The sequence below is a fragment of the Leucoraja erinacea genome, chromosome 33, assembly GCF_028641065.1.
Source record: "Leucoraja erinacea ecotype New England chromosome 33, Leri_hhj_1, whole genome shotgun sequence".
NCBI classification, from domain to species: Eukaryota; Metazoa; Chordata; class Chondrichthyes; order Rajiformes; family Rajidae; genus Leucoraja; species Leucoraja erinaceus.
The window spans coordinates 19,132,323-19,149,916 of record NC_073409.1 but is presented as its reverse complement, the minus strand read 5'-3'; the positions used below and the strand labels follow the sequence as shown (position 1 = coordinate 19,149,916).

The following is a 17,594-nucleotide window of genomic DNA, read 5'->3' as shown; positions in this document are numbered from 1 at the left end:
AGAACGTTCAAACTTTGTACAGACAGCACCCATGGTCAAAATCGAACCCGGGTCTCAGGTGCTGTAAGGCAGCGACTCTCTGCATGTTAATGAGAGATAAAAAGACGCAAACTGCTGGAGTAACTCAGCAGGTCAGGCAGCTTCTTTGGAGAACATGGATAGGTGATGTTTCAGAATTGGACCCTTTTTCACCATTCTTGGCCCAAAACATCACCTCTTGAGTGAGACCAAACTGTAGGCTTGGCGATCGCTTTGCCGAACACCTCCGCTCGGTTCGCAATAACCAACCTGATCTCCCGGTGGCTCAGCACTTCAACTCCCCCTCCCATTCCCAATCCGACCTTTCTGTCCTGGGCCTCCTCCATGGCCAGAGTGAGGACCACCGTAAATTGGAGGAGCAGCACCTCATATTTCGCTTGGGCAGTCTGCACCCCAGTGGTATGAACATTGACTTCTCTAATTTCAGGTAGTCCCTACTTTCTTCTCCCCTTCTCATCTCTTCCTCAGCCCACTGGCTCCTCCTCTTCCTTTCTTCTTCCCTCCACCCCCCCCCCCCTCCCCCCCCTACCCTCACATCAGTCTGAAGAAGGGTGTTGGCCCAAAACATTGCCTATTTCCTTCGCTCCATAGATGCTGCCTCACCCGCTGATTTTTCCAGCATTTTTGTCTACCTTCGATTTTCCAGCATCTGCAGTTCCTTCTTTTTTTTTTCTTTATTTAAATTTTTTTTTTTTTTTTAATTAGAATTACAATAAGTTACAGTAAAACACACCACATATATCTTATTACGTTTGTTGTACCCCTTCATTTTTTAGCTTTAAGAAAGATAGGAATAAAAGAAGTAAGGAAAGTGAGAAAGAGTCGTGCAGGAAAGTGTTGGGAAAAGAGAGCCCATTAGAAAGAGAGTTATGGAAGAAAGTTAAGAAATAGACCCTACAAAAGAAAGAAAGACAAAGAAACAATCGCTCTATTATAAAAAACTCTGCAAAAAGGGATATATAGGTATGTTACAAAACCTACCTGAATCGTCATTGGGAATCTGCCCTCAGCCAGGTCCGCGATTTTGGCGCTGTTTGGAGGGGGCGGGTTTAAAACGCGATTTTTACTAGGCTGTACTAATCGCACATGTTCAGCCTAGTAAATCATTAACGAAAAATCGCTGCAAGACCCGGTCGCAAAAGGTATTATTAGTTTTATAGGCCTCGATAATATAGTTATAATAGTTTTAAAATTACTCTCTGATTTCGCAACCTCTCGCAGCCCCAGGGTTTTATAAAGCAAACAATTAAAGGTATGTACCTTATTTTTACATTAAATGGGGCATATATATAACCCTGAATATCAAGTTATCTATAACGAATAGTTCATTTTGGGCTTTTTATATCCCGCAGTATTTTTCTCGGCATTTGAGGGCACTAATCCAGCGCTATGTCAACGTTCTAAACCAGCGCGTTCCACATGAACCCACTAGAAAGCCGATTTAAATAGGGCATTTATTTACAGCAATTGAACACTAAATTCCTTCCATTTGGCCTATAAATTAATGTAAATTAGATATAAAAATCATGTTATATTGTGAATTATTTGTGAATAATCTTTGGACACTTAGGCTATTTAAAAATGTTAATCTTTCCTTAAGAAATGGGCGTTTGACTATCCAAGATCACAGCTTTTTTGTAATGTCCATTGAAAATCAATAGGGAACAAGATGCTAATTTCCGAGTATGAAAATGGTCATAACTTTTTTAATACTTGAGATATGAAAGTGAATTTGGTGTCAAATTAAACTTATTGTTATGCTTTATCTGATGGGATAAATTGCAGACTTGATTTTTTAAATCTCAAAATTTTGTAACATTGCTAGGATATACCAACCATATTTTTCATCCCCCGTTACCAGATCCTGGCACCATTTATTTTTAAAATTACTATTGCACCTTATGCTTGTAGTAAGTCCATAAATGCAGACCACGTCTTTTGGAAGTGGTCTGCTTTGCCTGCGAGGAGGAGTCTCATATCTTCCAGGTGTAATGTTTCGAACATGTTTGAAATCCACATTTTTATTGTTGGTATTGGAGCGTTTTTCCAGAATTTAAGTATAAGCTTTTTTCCCGTTATTAGCCCGTAATTAAATAAATTCTTTTGAAACACGTTTAGTTCAGGGCTACCTTCTGTTATTCCAAAGATAATCCATTTTGCTTTTAGTTCCTTCTTAAACATCACCTATTCATGTTCTCCAGAGATGCTGCCTGACCCGTCGAGTTACTCCAGCACTTCGAGTTGGGATCCTTCTCCAGACTGAAGGGAACAGTTTGAAGAAGGCTCCCAACCCAAAATAATGTGACGGAGATGCTGCTGGACCTGCTGAGTTACACCAGCACTTTGCGTCCATTTCCCGACCCGAAAGGCCACCCAGCTTTTTTCCCCAGAGATGTTCCCTGACCCGTCGAGTTACTCCGGCACTTCATGTCGATGTTAAGATCAGAAATAATCTTTGGCTCTTTACAATAGCGTGCAGTACACCGATCCCCTAGATCCTACCGCCAACAGGAGCAAATAAGGCCCCACAAATTTGCGTGGCACGGTGGAGCAGCGGTAGAGTTGCTGCCTTACGGCGCCAGAGACCCGGGTTCAATCCCAACTGTGGGTGCTCATCTGCACAGAGTTTGTACGTTCTCCCCGTGACCTGCTTGGGTTTTACTCTGGAAGCTCCGAGTTCCTTCCACACTCCAAAGACGTACAGGTTTATAGGCTAATTGGTCTGATATAAATGTAAATTGTCCCTAGTGTGTGTAGGATAGAGTTAATGTGCGGGGTCCGCTGGTGGGCGCGGACTCTGTGGGCCGGAGGGCCTGTTTCCACGCTGTATTGCAACACTAAACTAAACTAGCAGAGAACGCCCAGCTGTCAGTCGAGTATTGGAGACTACGTTACTGTGTTATATTGACTGACTTGGATGCACTACCCACCCTGTCATAAAAAATTTGTGTTTACAGTTTACTTAAACACAACAGGTTGTTCGGAGTCGCTGGGGATGAAGTCCAGGTACATTGGCGACAAGCAGATCTCTGCCTCGAGCACGTACAAAATGTGGGGGATCGACGCGTTCACCTGGGCGCCGTGCCTGGCCCGCCTGGACAAACACGGCAAAACCAACGCCTGGACAGCGGAGATCAGCAATAAGTCTCAGTGGCTGCAGGTAACAAGACCATTCCTCTCAGCCTAGCCAATGCGTTCAATCCTCTCATTCTCCAATCCGATCTCCGGTCTGATCCATTTCCAACTTACCGAAAATCACAATCACAATCACAATAGTGCTTTATTAGCAAAGGATGTTTTGCAACATACGAGGAATTTCATTTGCCAAGTCAGTCATACAAGTAAAAAGCAACGGAACACACAAAATACATTTTAACATAAACATCCACCACAGTGACTCCTCCACATTCCTCACTGTGATGGAAGGCGAAAAAAAGGTCAAATTTCTTCCCTTTTTGTTCTCCCGCGGTCAGGAGCCTCGAGCCCTCCGTTGACGGGAAGACCTTGACTCCCGTAGCCGGCGGCGTTTTGGCCCTCCGCATCGGGGTGATCATCTCCTGCATCGAGGGGATGTCAGCTCCCCCATGCAGGACGATCGAACCCCCGTCGGGGCTGGTTGAGCCTCTGTGTTCGTTGGTGGGGCTCAAGCCTGTCCGAGGCGGCCTTCAGCTCCATCAATGGTAGGCCGCAGATTGGCCGGAGATGCGATCCGGAAAATTAGCACTTCTCCGGCAAGGTAAGAAACTGAAAAAAAAGTTTCTCCTGACCTCCTCCTCACCTTCCCCCCCCCCCCCCACATAAAACAACCGGAGAACACTTACACAGACTTTTAACAGACAAGAAAACAAAAAATAAGTGCACCATAATTTTAAGTAAGTCTCGACCCAAAACGTCACCCATTCCGTCTCTCTAGAGATGCTGCCTGTCCTGCTGCGTTACTCCAGCTTTTTGTGTCTATAATTTTAAGCAAGTTTGTTTAGTTTGGTGATACGGTGTGGTAACCGGACCCTTCGGCCCATCGAGCCGGCGCCAACCAGTGTTCTCCGCACGTTAACACTATCCTGCACACACTAGAGACAATTTACCGAAGCCAATTCACCTACAAACCTCTTCATCTTTGGAACGTGGGAGGAAACCAGGGATCCCGGAGAAAACCCACACAGGTCATGGGGAGAAGGTACAAACTCCGTGCAGACAGCACCCATAGTCAAGATCGCACCCAGGTCTCTGGCGCTGTGAGGCAGCAACTCTACCGCTGCGCCACTGTGCTGTCTCGTTGTTCATTGTGGGTCCAGGAAAAATCTTATCAAACAAAGTATAAGCTATTGCCTCTGCAAGTCGCAAATGCAAAGATAATTTGTACACATGGGGAAACAGAGGGAGAGGGTGCGGAAGAAGTTTACCAGAATGCTGTCTGGATGACCAGGTATCAGTGATAACTGCATGGTATAGGATTCTCTGGAAGCTGAGGGGAGATCTGGTTCAAGTTCTTGTAATCATGAGAGGCATAGATAAGGTAGATAGTCAGACCCTTTTTCCCAGGGGGCAAATGTCAAAGATGACAAACCATCACGTAAACCAACCTCCCTTCCATTGAAGGTAGACAAAAATGCTGGAGAAACTCAGCGGGTGAGGCAGCATCTATGCAGCGAAGGAAATGGGCAACGTTTCGGGTCGAGACCCTTCTCCAGACTTCGTGGAATTCCCTGCTACAGAGGGCTGTGGAGGCCAAATCACTGGATGGATTTAAGAGAGAGTTAGATAGAGCTCTAGGGGCAGTGGAATCAAGGGATAAGGGGACAATGCAGGCACGGGTTATTGATTGGGGACGATCAGCCATGATCACAATAATAAAGCTTTATTTCAGACACAGGTCCATATAACACATCATACAGTATAAGGAGGTACAAACAATACATTAAAAATTGCATATTAGCCTATAAGATATACAAGCTATTGCACCAATGCCATCTTAGCCTAGAAGTGAATCTATAGCAGCTTTTCAGAGGGCTGAATAGGGCTTCAATTATGTGGTTCTCTGACTTGTCCAGGCGACACATAAAACTAAACATCAGCTGTCTTAAGAGTGCCTCACAGGTTGGCACTCTAGTGGACACAAACAATTGACTGGCACTATGCCACCTAGGGACACGAAGCAGCAACCTCATTGCATCATTGTACGCTACCTTAAGCCTCTGCATACTCTTTTTCTTATAGTTAGACCACAATTGAGCAGTATATAACGGTGTGATATAGGTTCTGAACAAGGAACACTTCACAGAGTCAGAGCACATAGAAAACTTCCTTATAAGTGTGTTAGCTTGAAAATAAATTTTACAGCGCTGTCAGTAGAGGTCTTTGTCATCCGTCCAGTCATCGGATATGACATGACCTAGGTATTTAATTTCCTCACACACAGCAAGAGGACTGTCTGACAAATAAAAGGTCGGAAAAGTTGATTTCCTGTCCTCAGCGCTTCTAACTATCATTATGCGGCTTTTCTTAGTGTTATGCTTTATGTCATAATCAAGGCCATACTGAGAGCACACCTTCAACATCTGCTGCAGCCCAGCACTATATGGACAGAGCAGGACCAGGTCGTCTGCTTACATAAGATGATTAACAAAGTCAACCATTCCTTCTATCCAGAGATGCTGCGTGTCCCGCTGAGTTACTCCAGCATTTTATGTCTACCTTCGGTGTTATTTACTGCATCCGCTCAACTCCCCTTTTATTTTATCAGTCTGTTGTCTCTTTCCCAGATTAACCTCCTCGTTCCAAAAAAAATCACTGGCGTCATTACTCAAGGAGCAAAAGACTTTGGAGTACATCAATATGTGGAATCCTTTAAAATTGCCTACAGTGATGATGGGAAGTCGTGGACTATTTACAAGGACAACATAACAAGAAAAGATAAGGTAAATGGCAAATTATGTTTGCTGTACCGTGTTCTTAAAGGGCCTGTCCCACTGTATGAGGTAATTCAAGAGTTCTCCCGAGTTTTCCCCTGATTCGAACTCGGAGAATGTCCGTAGCGGGTCAGTAGGAGTTCGTGGATGTCTCGTAGCGGCTCGTACGAGTAGAACGCGGGAATTCCGGTAAACTCGTGACGTTTTTTCAACACTGTGAAAAATGTCCACGAGTAAAAAAATACTCGTGATGAAAAAAATTGTTATTTTTTACTTGTACGAGCCGCTACGAGACATCCACGAACTCCTACAGACCCGCTACGGACATGCTCCGAGTTTGAATCAGGGGAAAACTCGGGATAATTCTTGAATAGCCTCGTACAGTGGGACAGGTCCTTAAGAAATACCACTTTAGAAGTCATAATGTAGTTTTCTAGGACTTTGGTTCAGCCGCATGTCGAGTATCGTGGGCAGTTCTGGTTGCCCCCGTTAATGGACGGATGTGGAGGCTTTGGAAAGGGTGCAGAGGAGGTTTACCAGAATGATGGATGAGGGGGTATTAGCTATGGGGAGCGGTTGGACAGACTTGGGTAGTTTTCTCTGGAACGCCAGAGGTTGTGAGGAGACCCAATAGAAGTATATACAATTATGAGAGGCATAGATAGGGTAGACAGTCACAACCTTTTTCCCGGGATGGAAAACTCAAATATCTGACGGCATAGCTTTAATGAGGGTGGAGCAAAATTTAAAAGGCATGTGCGGAATTACAAAGAGAATGGCGAGCGCCTGGAATACATTGCTTGGGGTAGTGATTGAAGGAGATACGTTAGTGACATGTAAAATACTTTTGGATAGGCGCATGGATATCCAGGGACTGGAGGGGATATAGGTTATGTGCAGGTAGATAAGAGATGGCCTCAGCATCTTGTTTAGGAAAGAACTGCAGATGCTGGAAAATTCGAAGGTAGACAAAAATGCCGGAGAAACTCAGCGGGTGTGAGGCAGCATCATGCTCAACACAAACATTGTGGGCCAAAGGGCCTGTTTTGTTCTATATGTTCTAAATTACATATTACACTTCGAAAATGGTTTGTTGGGAACCATTTGTATTGCGGCACTGTTAGCTAGGTCTATTTGGTTACATTTTCACCTCTCAGAGCAGGCTATGGGTTGAAGCCTTACTAAAGTTCAGTGTAATGCTCAGGTCAGTTACACTGTCGGAAGGAAGGTCCACAAAGTCAGGCCGAGAGCCCAGGTGTCTTTCAGGTGAATACATCAGGTGAATATTACAGTCTTGCCAGGAAAAGCAAGACACAAGATTAGAACAGGTTCTCGTCTGACAATGCTCACCAAATAGATGGAAATGAGCAACAAACAGCACTTGCTGGGAATCTGATATAATATCAGGACAGCATGTCAGGCAGCATCTGCGGAAAGAGAAACAACTAATGTAAAAGTAAAACACAAAGCACTGGAGGAACTCAGTGGGTCAGGGAGCATATTTGGAGGGAATGTCTAAGTGCTGGAGTAACCCAGTATGTCAGGCAACACCTCTGGAGAAAAAGGGTGTGTGTCATTTCGAGTCGGGATCCTTCTTCAGATGGCCTGAAGGAGAGTTCCAACCTGAAGCATTGTTCACCGAGCCTTGTTCTCTAGAGATGATGCCTAATCCACTGAGTTACTCCAGCACTTTTGTGTCTATCTTTGGTGTAAACCAGCATCTGCAGTTCCTTCCTGCACATGCCGTCTTGCCCGTTGAGTTACTCCAGCATTTTGTGTCTTTGGTTGGTAGAGCAGCACTTGCGGTTCCCTCCAGAATACAATGAACGGTTGGTCAATTGGTAGTGAAGCAGATGGCGGGCAGAATAGCTTGTAAGTGGTTTCCCGATTAACGCATGCTTTGTTTATTGACCCCCCCACCCCTCTCGTAGGTTTTCCAGGGCAACTACGACAACTACAGCCACAGACGCAACGTCTTCGATCCACCCTTCTACGCACAGTTTGTTCGGATCGTGCCTCAGACTTGGCACGAACGCATCACCCTCCGTGTGGAGCTGCTGGGATGTCACGACTAGACCCTTGCTTCTTGCATGCAACAGCGGAGTGTCTGATTTATGTTATATACGCTGACCTGCATTCATGTATTGTACCTTTTATACACACTGGAACGCCAGCTTCATTTTATAGTCACATTTTCACCGCCACAGGCCAATTGAACACAATTGAACGCACGAGAAGGCATTTAGTAGTGTTCCCGCACTTCCGCTTGTGGCTATCCCCACCCATGTGTCTTTTGACCTCTTCAGAGATTGTCCATGGTCAGTAATGGGAATCTGAGCTGGCAAATGGAGTGATTGAGAGGCCAGGTTAGGTTACCCATATATCTACCCAGTGAGTGGAAGAGATCTTTCAGATGGATGGTCAAAACACAAAAGTGCCGGAGTTACTCAACGGGTCAGGCAGCATCTGGGGAGGCAATGGACAGGCGATGTTTCCGGTTGGGATGGTTCTTCGTTCCAATTGGACGACATTTCGCTTCAAGATCCTTCCTCGCGCTGCTTCACGGGCGAGGTGACCCATTGAGTTCCTCCAGCACTTTGTGTTTTCTTCATATATTCTAGCGTCTGCAGTTTCTGATGTTCATCTGACTACCTTGCACTTGAGATGCCCATGGAATTGGGACTGAAATTGGGAGCCCATCCTTTGGGAGAGGCTGAGGTACAGATCCATGTTCCATCACTGCCCATCCCCTAGAACATCCTTAGATCATTATTGAACGTCTGCTGCCGTTCCAGTGTGGTGGGGACATGGACAGATGATTCACTGAAACACACGGGCAAGAACGTATTAAAACCGGCATAGTCTTTGTAGATTCTGTTTACGGGGGTTTAATCTCAGAAAGGTTTCAGCTTCCAGGGGGTGGAATACTAACATTTTTGCCATGACATGAAATGGACGTTTGTCCATTATCCAACTCAGCTGATCCGCACTTTTGAAATATGGAAAATCAGAAAATATTGCAATTTTCCTTGCCAAAATTGCCCTTTCCGCACAACTGCCCAAAGTGAATATGAACCCCATCATCTCGCTACTCTGATACACACTTATTATGATTAGGGGCGGCACGGTGGCGCAGCGGTAGTTGCTGCCTCACAGCGCCAGAGACCCGGGTTTAATCCTGACTACTGTACGGAGTTTGTGCGTTCTCCCCGTGACCTTACGTGGGTTTTCTCCAGGATCTCCGGTTTCCTCCCACACTCCAAAGACGTATGGGTTTGTAGGCTAATTGACTTGGTAAGATTGTAGACTGTCTCTGGTGTGGGTCAGGTAGAGTTAGTGTGCGGGGATCGCTGGTCGGTGCGGACTCAGTGGGTGGAAGGGGCCACTTCTGAGCTGCGTCTCCAAAAACTACAAAAAACAAGGATTATTAGTCCATCTTGTTTTGGAGCACATTTTTACATGCAATACACTGGAGCAAAACAAATGGGTCCCTTTAGCACCACGGTGAGTTTCATAGAGTTTGCGATCAGTGCAGTGAAGTAAGAAGTGAAATCTGTCAGTAACAGCAAAGTACAACTCTCGATCGATGGGATTTCTCCGGGTGTTCCAGTTTCCTCCCACACTCCACAAATGTGCCGTTTTGCAGGTTAATTGGCTTCTGAAAATTGTTCCTAGTGTGTAGGATAGAACTCAATCTATGGAAGGATTGATAGCAAGTTTGCCACGATGGCAGTTTGATAGCAACAGATGGAGATGATGTCCGGAAGCTGAACCACATATATCCTGCAGTCAGGGTGGTTCAGAAATTCATTACTGATAGGAGCAGAATTAGGCCATGCCACCCATCAAACCTACTCTGCCATTCAATCATTGCTGATCTATCTTTCCCTCTCAACCCCATTCTTCTGATAACTACTGACACTCTTACTAATCAAGCATCTATCAATCTCCACCTTAAAAATATCCATTGACTTGGCCTCCACAGCCGTGTGTGGCAATGAATTCCACAAATTCACCACCTTCTGAATAAAGAAATTCCTCCTCCCCTCCTTTCCAAAGGTGGAAGTCTTCATTTTGTTCCATTATTGAGACTTGGCTGAAAGTTGTAAGTGTGGGTTGGAGGAAGGATGAAACTTTCAAAATGTAGATTGGTGCGTTTTTGTTGGGGAGATCATTAACTGATGCAGGAGATGACTCAATGGACGGTACAGACCTTTCATGACCCCATTGAATGTTGGAATTAGCTTGATGCCTTCAATTCCTCCTTGGAAAGTGCCCCTCCATTTTGATTGTCCTGAGACTAGGAATACTTATAAATTGATATAGATGATCCATGGAGGCTTTGAAAATATCCTTGAAGGATTTTCCCTCTCCTCTCGGTAATCTGTAGCCATGAGGGTGCAACTGCTTCAGGAGTCTGTTGCTGAGACCATTAAAGCTTCACTGCGTTACCCTGGGCCTGGATGCTGGCAACAGATAACATGTAGATGCACAGAACTGCAGATGCTGGCTTATACCAAATATTGACACAATGTGGCTCAGTGGGTCCGGCAGCATCTCAGGAGAAAAAGGATGGGTGACATTTCAGGTAAAGTCTGAAGAAGGGACCGAACTCGAAACGTCGCCCATCCTTTTTCTCCAGAGATGCTGCCTGGCCCAATGAGTTACTGCAGCACATTGTGTCTATAGCTCACTTATCCTGCCCATGGATTTGAAGTTTTTAATGGAGGCACCATTCCTGGTCAATTTTGCATGCTTTGACATGCTTACAGTGGGGACCAGCCAGCATGGCTCACTGCAGTGATAGTCCGAGGTTAGGTCGTGGTGCAAACACTCTTGCCTTCAGGAGGCCAAAGGCCACGACAGCATGCAGAAGGTGATGACCCGTTTCATTGTTCATATCGGCCTTTGCTGTGAGCTGGCTCCTGGGATATAGAGCGTGATCCATTTTCCGGAGTCTGAAGCAGGGTCACGACACAAATCATCACCTATTCCTTTTCTCCAGAGATGGTATCTGATCCGCTGAGTTACTCCAGCATTTTGTGTCTATCTTCGATAAAGGGCTGATGTCTTGCAGATGTTCACCGTGCGGTCCATGCTCTCACAAGCTTCAGACAATGAAGACTTGGAGCATTGAGATGGGAACACATATCTCAGTACTGTACCTCTGACTGAGTTTGGCGTAATCTAGATTTTGGAGTGGATGTGATACCGGTCCAACCGTCCTCCAATTATTGTGTAGATTAACTCCACTCCAATGGGAATATTGGTCGTAAGGTCATAAGTGATAGAGGCAGAATTAGGCCACTCAGCCCATCAAGTCTACTCCTCCATTCAATCATGGCTGATCTATCTCTCCCTCCTACCTCCGTTCTTCTGCCTTCTCCCCATAACCCTCGACACCCATGTTCAAGATCAAAGATCTCCGCCTTAAAACTATCCATTGACTTGGCCTCAACAGCCTTCTGTGGCAATGAATTCCGCTGAGCCACCACCCTCAAGAAAAGCTAAAGAAATTCCTCCTCATCTCCTTCTTAAAAGAACGTCCTTTAATTCTGAGGCTACGATCTCTGGTCTAGACTCTCCCACTAGTGAAAATATCCTCTCCACATCCACTCTATCCAGGCCTTTCACTATTCGATAAGTTTCCATGAGGTGCCCCCTCATCCTTCCAAACTCCAGCGAGTACAGGCCCACCGCCGCCAAACGCTCATCATTTTGCGGACAGTACAGCAAAAAAGTCCGAGAAGCTGCTAGCTTCGAGTTTTCTTGGCCGTGCTTGCATGTCACAACTTACGAAGACACCATAGGACATTCCTCATGAGAGAGAAGGGAGGCACAGCAGTGCCGCGCCAGAGACCCGGGTTCGATTCTGACTATGGGTGCTGTCTTTGTGGAGTTTGGACGTTCTCCATGTATCCACGTGGATTTTCTCTGGGCGTTCCAGATTCCCCCCACATTCCAAAGACGTGCAAGTTAATTGGCCTCTGAAAATTGTTCCTAGTGCGCAGAATAGAACTAGTGTACGTGCAGGCAATCGTTGGTCGGTGTAGATTGGGTTCAGCACACTGCACCACTAAACAAAACAAAACTAAACTGGCAAGGCAATATTTTTGCTTTGCATTTGCAAACTCTTTGCTCCTCAGCAGATTTCCTTTAGGACATGTGCATTTTTTCCCTTAGCTGTCAGTGTGTTTTTCAACCCAACTTTGCCAAGGAATCAGAGAAGGGGCTGGGAGGGTGGGGGAGTGTTTGGTGGCAGTGTGGTGGGTTTGATGGCGACTTTGTTACACATGCTGTGTATTTGCACCACCCCATATACCACTGAACACCCAAAACACATCCAAAACAGTCTTCATACAGGGCGGCACGGTGGCACAGCGGTAGAGTTGCTGCCTTACAGCGCCAGACCATCCCGACCACGGGTGCTGTCTGTACGGAGTTTGTACATTCTCCCTGTGACCGCATGGGTTTTCTCTGAGATCTTCGGTTTCCTCCCACACTCCAAAGACGTACATGTTTGTAGATTAGTTGGCTTGGTATAAATGTAAAATTGTCCCTTGTGTGTGTCGGATAATGTTAGTGTGCAGGGATCGCTGGTCGGTGCAGACTCGGTGGGCCGAAGGGCCTGTTTCCACTCTGTACCTCTAAACTAAACTAATAATCCACCTGACGCATTCAACATGATGACTTGTGTTGATGCATGTAAATAATCCCTTGCCAAACAGTAGTGGTGACGTTTTGGTATTTATTGACTTGCTTATTAACTTGGGACGCAGGTTCCTGCTCTTTAGTTTTCCTTTAGATTTAATCTTGGTTGTCAGTAGTTCTGTCTGTTAACTGGGAATTTTAATTAGCTAATTAGCTTGACAATCACAATTTCCATGGAGCTTAATTACTTTATAGCAATTATGATAGAGTCCCCATGAAGGTTTGGAGCAATGCACAGTGTGTCTGATGCAATGCAAGTCCAGGGACTAGGTACTGAAATAGCAACAGTAATTGACAGAGGGAAAGTTAGAAGCCTTGTCAAGATACACTTCAATCTAAACTTGGACTTTGCACTCCTGATGCAATTATCTTGCTGACAGATGGCGGTGGGTGGCATGACAGGGCGGCACGGTGGTGCAGCGGTAAAGCTACTGCCTGCAAGCGCCAGGGACCCGGGTTCCGTCCTGATTTCGGGAGCTGCCTGTTCGGAGTTTGTTGCTGGTCTCCATGTGACCTGCGTGGGGTTTTTCCGCGATCTTCGGTTTCCTCCCATATTACAAAGACGTACAGGTATGTGGTTGGCTTGGCTTGGTATAGAAATGTAAAAATTATCCGTAGTGTGTGTTGAATAATGTTAGTATTCGGGGATCGCTGGTCGGCGCGGACTCGGTGGGCCAAAGGGACTGTTTCCGTGCTGTATCTCTAAACTAAACTAAACTACGACAGTCTTCAAAATGGAGCTGAATCAGGGGAACATTTTGCAGTGAAATGCAGCAAGCCAAATTTGAATAGCAAAGATGATGAAGGTTTAGCATTCTCACGTATACCGAGGTACAGTGAAGCGCTTTGTTCTGCGTGCTATTCAATCAGATCAGATAATACTATGCATAGATACAACCAACCCAAACTCAGGTACAATGGGGAATATACAGAGTGCAGAATCCAGCTCTCAACACTGTAGTTCCAGAGACAAAGTCCAATGTCCGCAATGGGGTAGAGGTGAATCGGATAGAAGCCTAGCTTACGGAAGGACTGTTCAGAAGCCTGACAACAGAGGGGAAGAAGCTGTTCCTAAGCTCCTGGTATCCTGGGCCCATGGGGAGAAGGTGGGATGACTGGGGGAGGGAAAAGGTCTTTGATTATGTTGGCTGCTTTCCTGAAACAGCAGGATATGTGGATGGAGTCAATGGTGTGGAGCCTGGTCTGCTTGATGGTCAGCTCTTTTGTCTAGACTTGGGCTCTTTGTCTAGACTCTAGACTGGACTTGGCAGCAACATGTATAACTGAAGTTAGAATTAGAAACAAAACAATGAGATTTTTTACAGCACAGATAGAGGCCCATCACCCATCATACTGCTGCTAGCTCTTTCCCCATGGACCATTTTTGGTTTAACGGGTACATATCTGCTTCTAGATTGTGTGCAATGGCAAGGTCTCAGAATACTGATCTGTGAGGAGTAGGTACACCCTTACGTAACTCACACACTGTGGTTTTTCTGATCATATCTTGAAAATAAGGCAAGATGTATTTGAACCAACCCCTTTCTCCACCTTTGAGATGATCCAAGTGAAAGTGTTTTAAATTAATGTGGAGTTGCTTGCCTGTTGTCAGAGAGTCATTCAGCACGGAAACAGGCCCTTCAGCCAGCATCCATGCTAACCAAGATGCTCCATGTAAGCGAGTCCCATTTGCCCCTGTTGGGCCCATATGTACCTGTCAAAGTGTCTATTAAATGCTGTTATAGTACATTCTGTCATTGTAGTACAGATCATTATGCCTTGGGAGATCTGAGACTGTTCCAATGAAGACAAGAGGAATTGAATTACCAATGCTTGTGTTGAGCTTCATACATCTTGTCTGCCTTAAAGTCAGTGCAAGTAACTGGCTTTGTATCACTGTGTGGAAAGCACAGTGTACACATACTGCTCCACGCTAAGTAATCTCTGATGTAGGTAAGAACTAACTCCACTTGGATTCCTTTTCATCTTTGGTGCAAGCATTAAAGGGGATTAAAGAAAAGATTTTTCTGGGGTATTCTGCATCTTGGTATCATTTCTATCACAATGAGTCTGAAGAAGGGTCTCGACCCGAAACGTCACCCATTCCTTCTCTCCAGAGATGCTGCCTGCCCGGCTGAGTTACTCCAGCATTTTGTGCCTATCTTTGGTGTAAACCAGCATCTACACATGCTGATCATCCAGGATTTTGCACTGATATCCATGAAGCTGAACCTCTGAGGATATAGGGAAAGCACGGTGGCGCAGCGGTAGAGTTGCAGCCTCACAGCACCAGAGACCCGGGTTCGATCCTGACTACGGATGCTGCCTGTACAAAGTTTCTACGTTCTCCCCGTGACATGCGTGGGATTTCTCCGAGATCTTCAGTTTCCTCCCACACCACAAAGACGTGCAGGTTTGTAGGTTAATTGGCTTGGTTATAAATGTAAAATTGTCACTAGTGTGCGTAGGGTAATGTGCGGGGATCATTGGGCGGTGCGGACTCGCTTGGTCGAAGGGCCTGTCGCCGCACTGTATCTCTAAACTAAACTCACTGAATATATCTTTCATTCCACTTCATTGCAATCACAAAGAAAATATGAAGATTTAAAGAAAGAGAAGCATCTTGCATGTTGACGCCGATCTTCCTGGCAATGAAGAACTTTTGTGAAATGCAGACACTGTTAAAATATAGAAAACTCAGCAGCTCGTTTGTACACAGAAAGATCCACTAGCCACACAATGATAGTGAGCAGACTGTCTAAACGGTGCAGGAAAGAGTTGCAGATGCCGGTTTAAACCGAAGATGGACATAAAATGCTGGAGTAACTCAGTGGGGCAGGTAGCATCTCTGGAGAGAAGGAATGGTTGTCGTTTTGAGATGAGACCATTCTTCAGTCTGAAGACGGAGACGTCCCCCATTCCTTCTCTCCAGAGATGCCGCCTGTCAGTAACAGTGAACAACGCTACATCTCAGTAACAGTGAAAGTCTCCCACTACCACCATCCTCACGTAAATCATCTGACAGAGTCAATGGAATGTTTCCCTTTCCGATCGGTTTGCCACCATATGATGTCTGGCTCAGCATCACGCACCAATTCATTCAAACAGTTCATATATTTTAGCTTGAAGGTAAAGTAAAGTAAATCTCTCATTGAGTGGCCTCATTAAGGGCGGAGCAAGACTTCACTTCTTGGGAACTGCCTTCCCCTCAGTAACAATAAAACTAAGTAAAACTTTTGTAAGAATAAACGGCAGAGAACGGCTCAAACACCCCACAGTGCAAGGGATTTTATTTTAAATAAGCCTGAGAAACATCAAACATGATTAATATTCAAGAGAGAGTTGGATGTGGCTCTTAGGGCTAACGGAATCAAGGGAGATGGGGAGAAAGCAGGAACGGGGCACTGATAATGGATGATTAGCCACGATCACATTGAATGGCGGAACTCCCTCGAAGGGCTGAATGGCCGACTCCAGCACTTATTTTATATGTTCCTACCAGACCTATAAACCAAATGTAATAGACATTAAACAGTTTTGTACAGAAAACAAAGCCTTTAAATATATTGTAAATTAAGACTAGATTAACAGATTGGGGAGATGCACAGAGTCTCTTACCCAGAATAGGGGAATCGAGGAGCAGAGGTTTAAGGTGAAGGGGCAAAGATTTAATAGGAATCTGAGGAGTCATTTTTTCACACAAATGGTGGTGGGTGTATGGAACAAGCTGCTCCAGGAGGTTGTTGGGGCAGGGATTATCACAAGGTTTAAGAAATGGTTAGACAGGTACATGGATAGGACAGGTTTGGAGGGATATGGGCCAAACGCACGCAGGTGGGACTGGTGTAGGTGGGACATTGTTGGCCGTTGTGGGCACGTTGGGCCGAAGGGCCTGTTTTCCTACCGTATGATTCTATGACTCTATAGAAGTGGCAGCTTCATCTTGTCCATGGGGCCCAACAGAAAACATTGCCTGCCACAGTAAGGACAGGTCTGAGAGCTGAATTATTCTGGATGCTGGATTTGCTCCAATCTCTGCTCGAAAGTCAGTTTACTTCAACTGACAGAACAAACCAATGTCACATGTGGTAAAATAATTCACACTTTGCACTGAAAACATAAACGTGAGACCTAAAGCTGAATGCTGGTGCAATGCAGGTGTGTTTATCATCCAGTACACTCTTACCCAGCCCAGACCAAACCTGATGGATCGCCGAGCACAGAAATATTGACAGACCTTTCAGTGTGAGACCAAGGGAGACACAGTGGAGAGTGTAGTCTGTGCTTCAAGTAAGATGCTGCTTCTTCTCTCTGCTGGAATCGAAACATCGATGACAGTGTGGAATCAGAAAGGAGGAGGAACGGTCCCAATCCGAAACGTCACCTATCCCTTTTCTCCAGAGACGCTGCCTGTCCCGCTGAGTTACTCCAGCATTTTGTGTCTATCGTCAGTGTAAGCCAGCAACTGTAGTTCCTTCCTGCACTCAAGGTATTGAGCTCAGCAAAAGGGGCAAAGTGCTGAAGTTGTGAACTTTAATTGGCCCATTAGTGTGCAGGTGATTTGTCGTATGTGGTAAGGAACGTGAAGTGAACAAAATGGAATAGTGCAAATGGATGACGGACAATCAGTACGGACTCGACGGGCTGAATGGCCTGTTTCCACCTTCAGCGAATCTGTGACTATTTTGAAACTGTAAATCACAGCTACATTTGATGCCAAACCCAATATTTACGTCTCATTTAACAAGATTAAAGGCAGATTATCTATGCATTATCACACTGCTGTTTGTGGGACTTTGCTACATGGAAATTGGTCGCAGCGTTGCCATGGAAACCGCACTTCAAAGGAACTGAACCTGTGATAAGGCACTCCAATATGCCCTGTAATGGTGAAACCACGCATGGAAATCCAATCTGTTTCTTGTAATCTGGCAC

General features: G+C 45.4%; 1 protein-coding gene across 4 annotated transcripts in view; it reads left to right on the top strand.

Annotated features, from left to right (window-relative positions):
* The window catches only part of LOC129712774 (EGF-like repeat and discoidin I-like domain-containing protein 3), a 77,848-nt gene extending 67,842 nt beyond the window's left edge, over positions 1 to 10,006 (top strand). For 2 of the 4 annotated variants that reach the window (XM_055661499.1, XM_055661501.1), the window contains 3 exons: positions 3,015 to 3,199; positions 5,802 to 5,957; positions 7,880 to 10,006. In XM_055661499.1, the coding sequence (XP_055517474.1) occupies positions 3,015 to 3,199; positions 5,802 to 5,957; positions 7,880 to 8,023 (485 nt within the window). In that variant the 3' untranslated portion in view covers positions 8,024 to 10,006. Of the gene's footprint in view, positions 1 to 2,996; positions 3,200 to 5,801; positions 5,958 to 7,879 lie in introns of all 4 variants that reach the window. The other 2 variants (XM_055661498.1, XM_055661500.1) reach the window with 1 other exon arrangement.
* Positions 10,007 to 17,594: the final 7,588 nt, after the last annotated feature.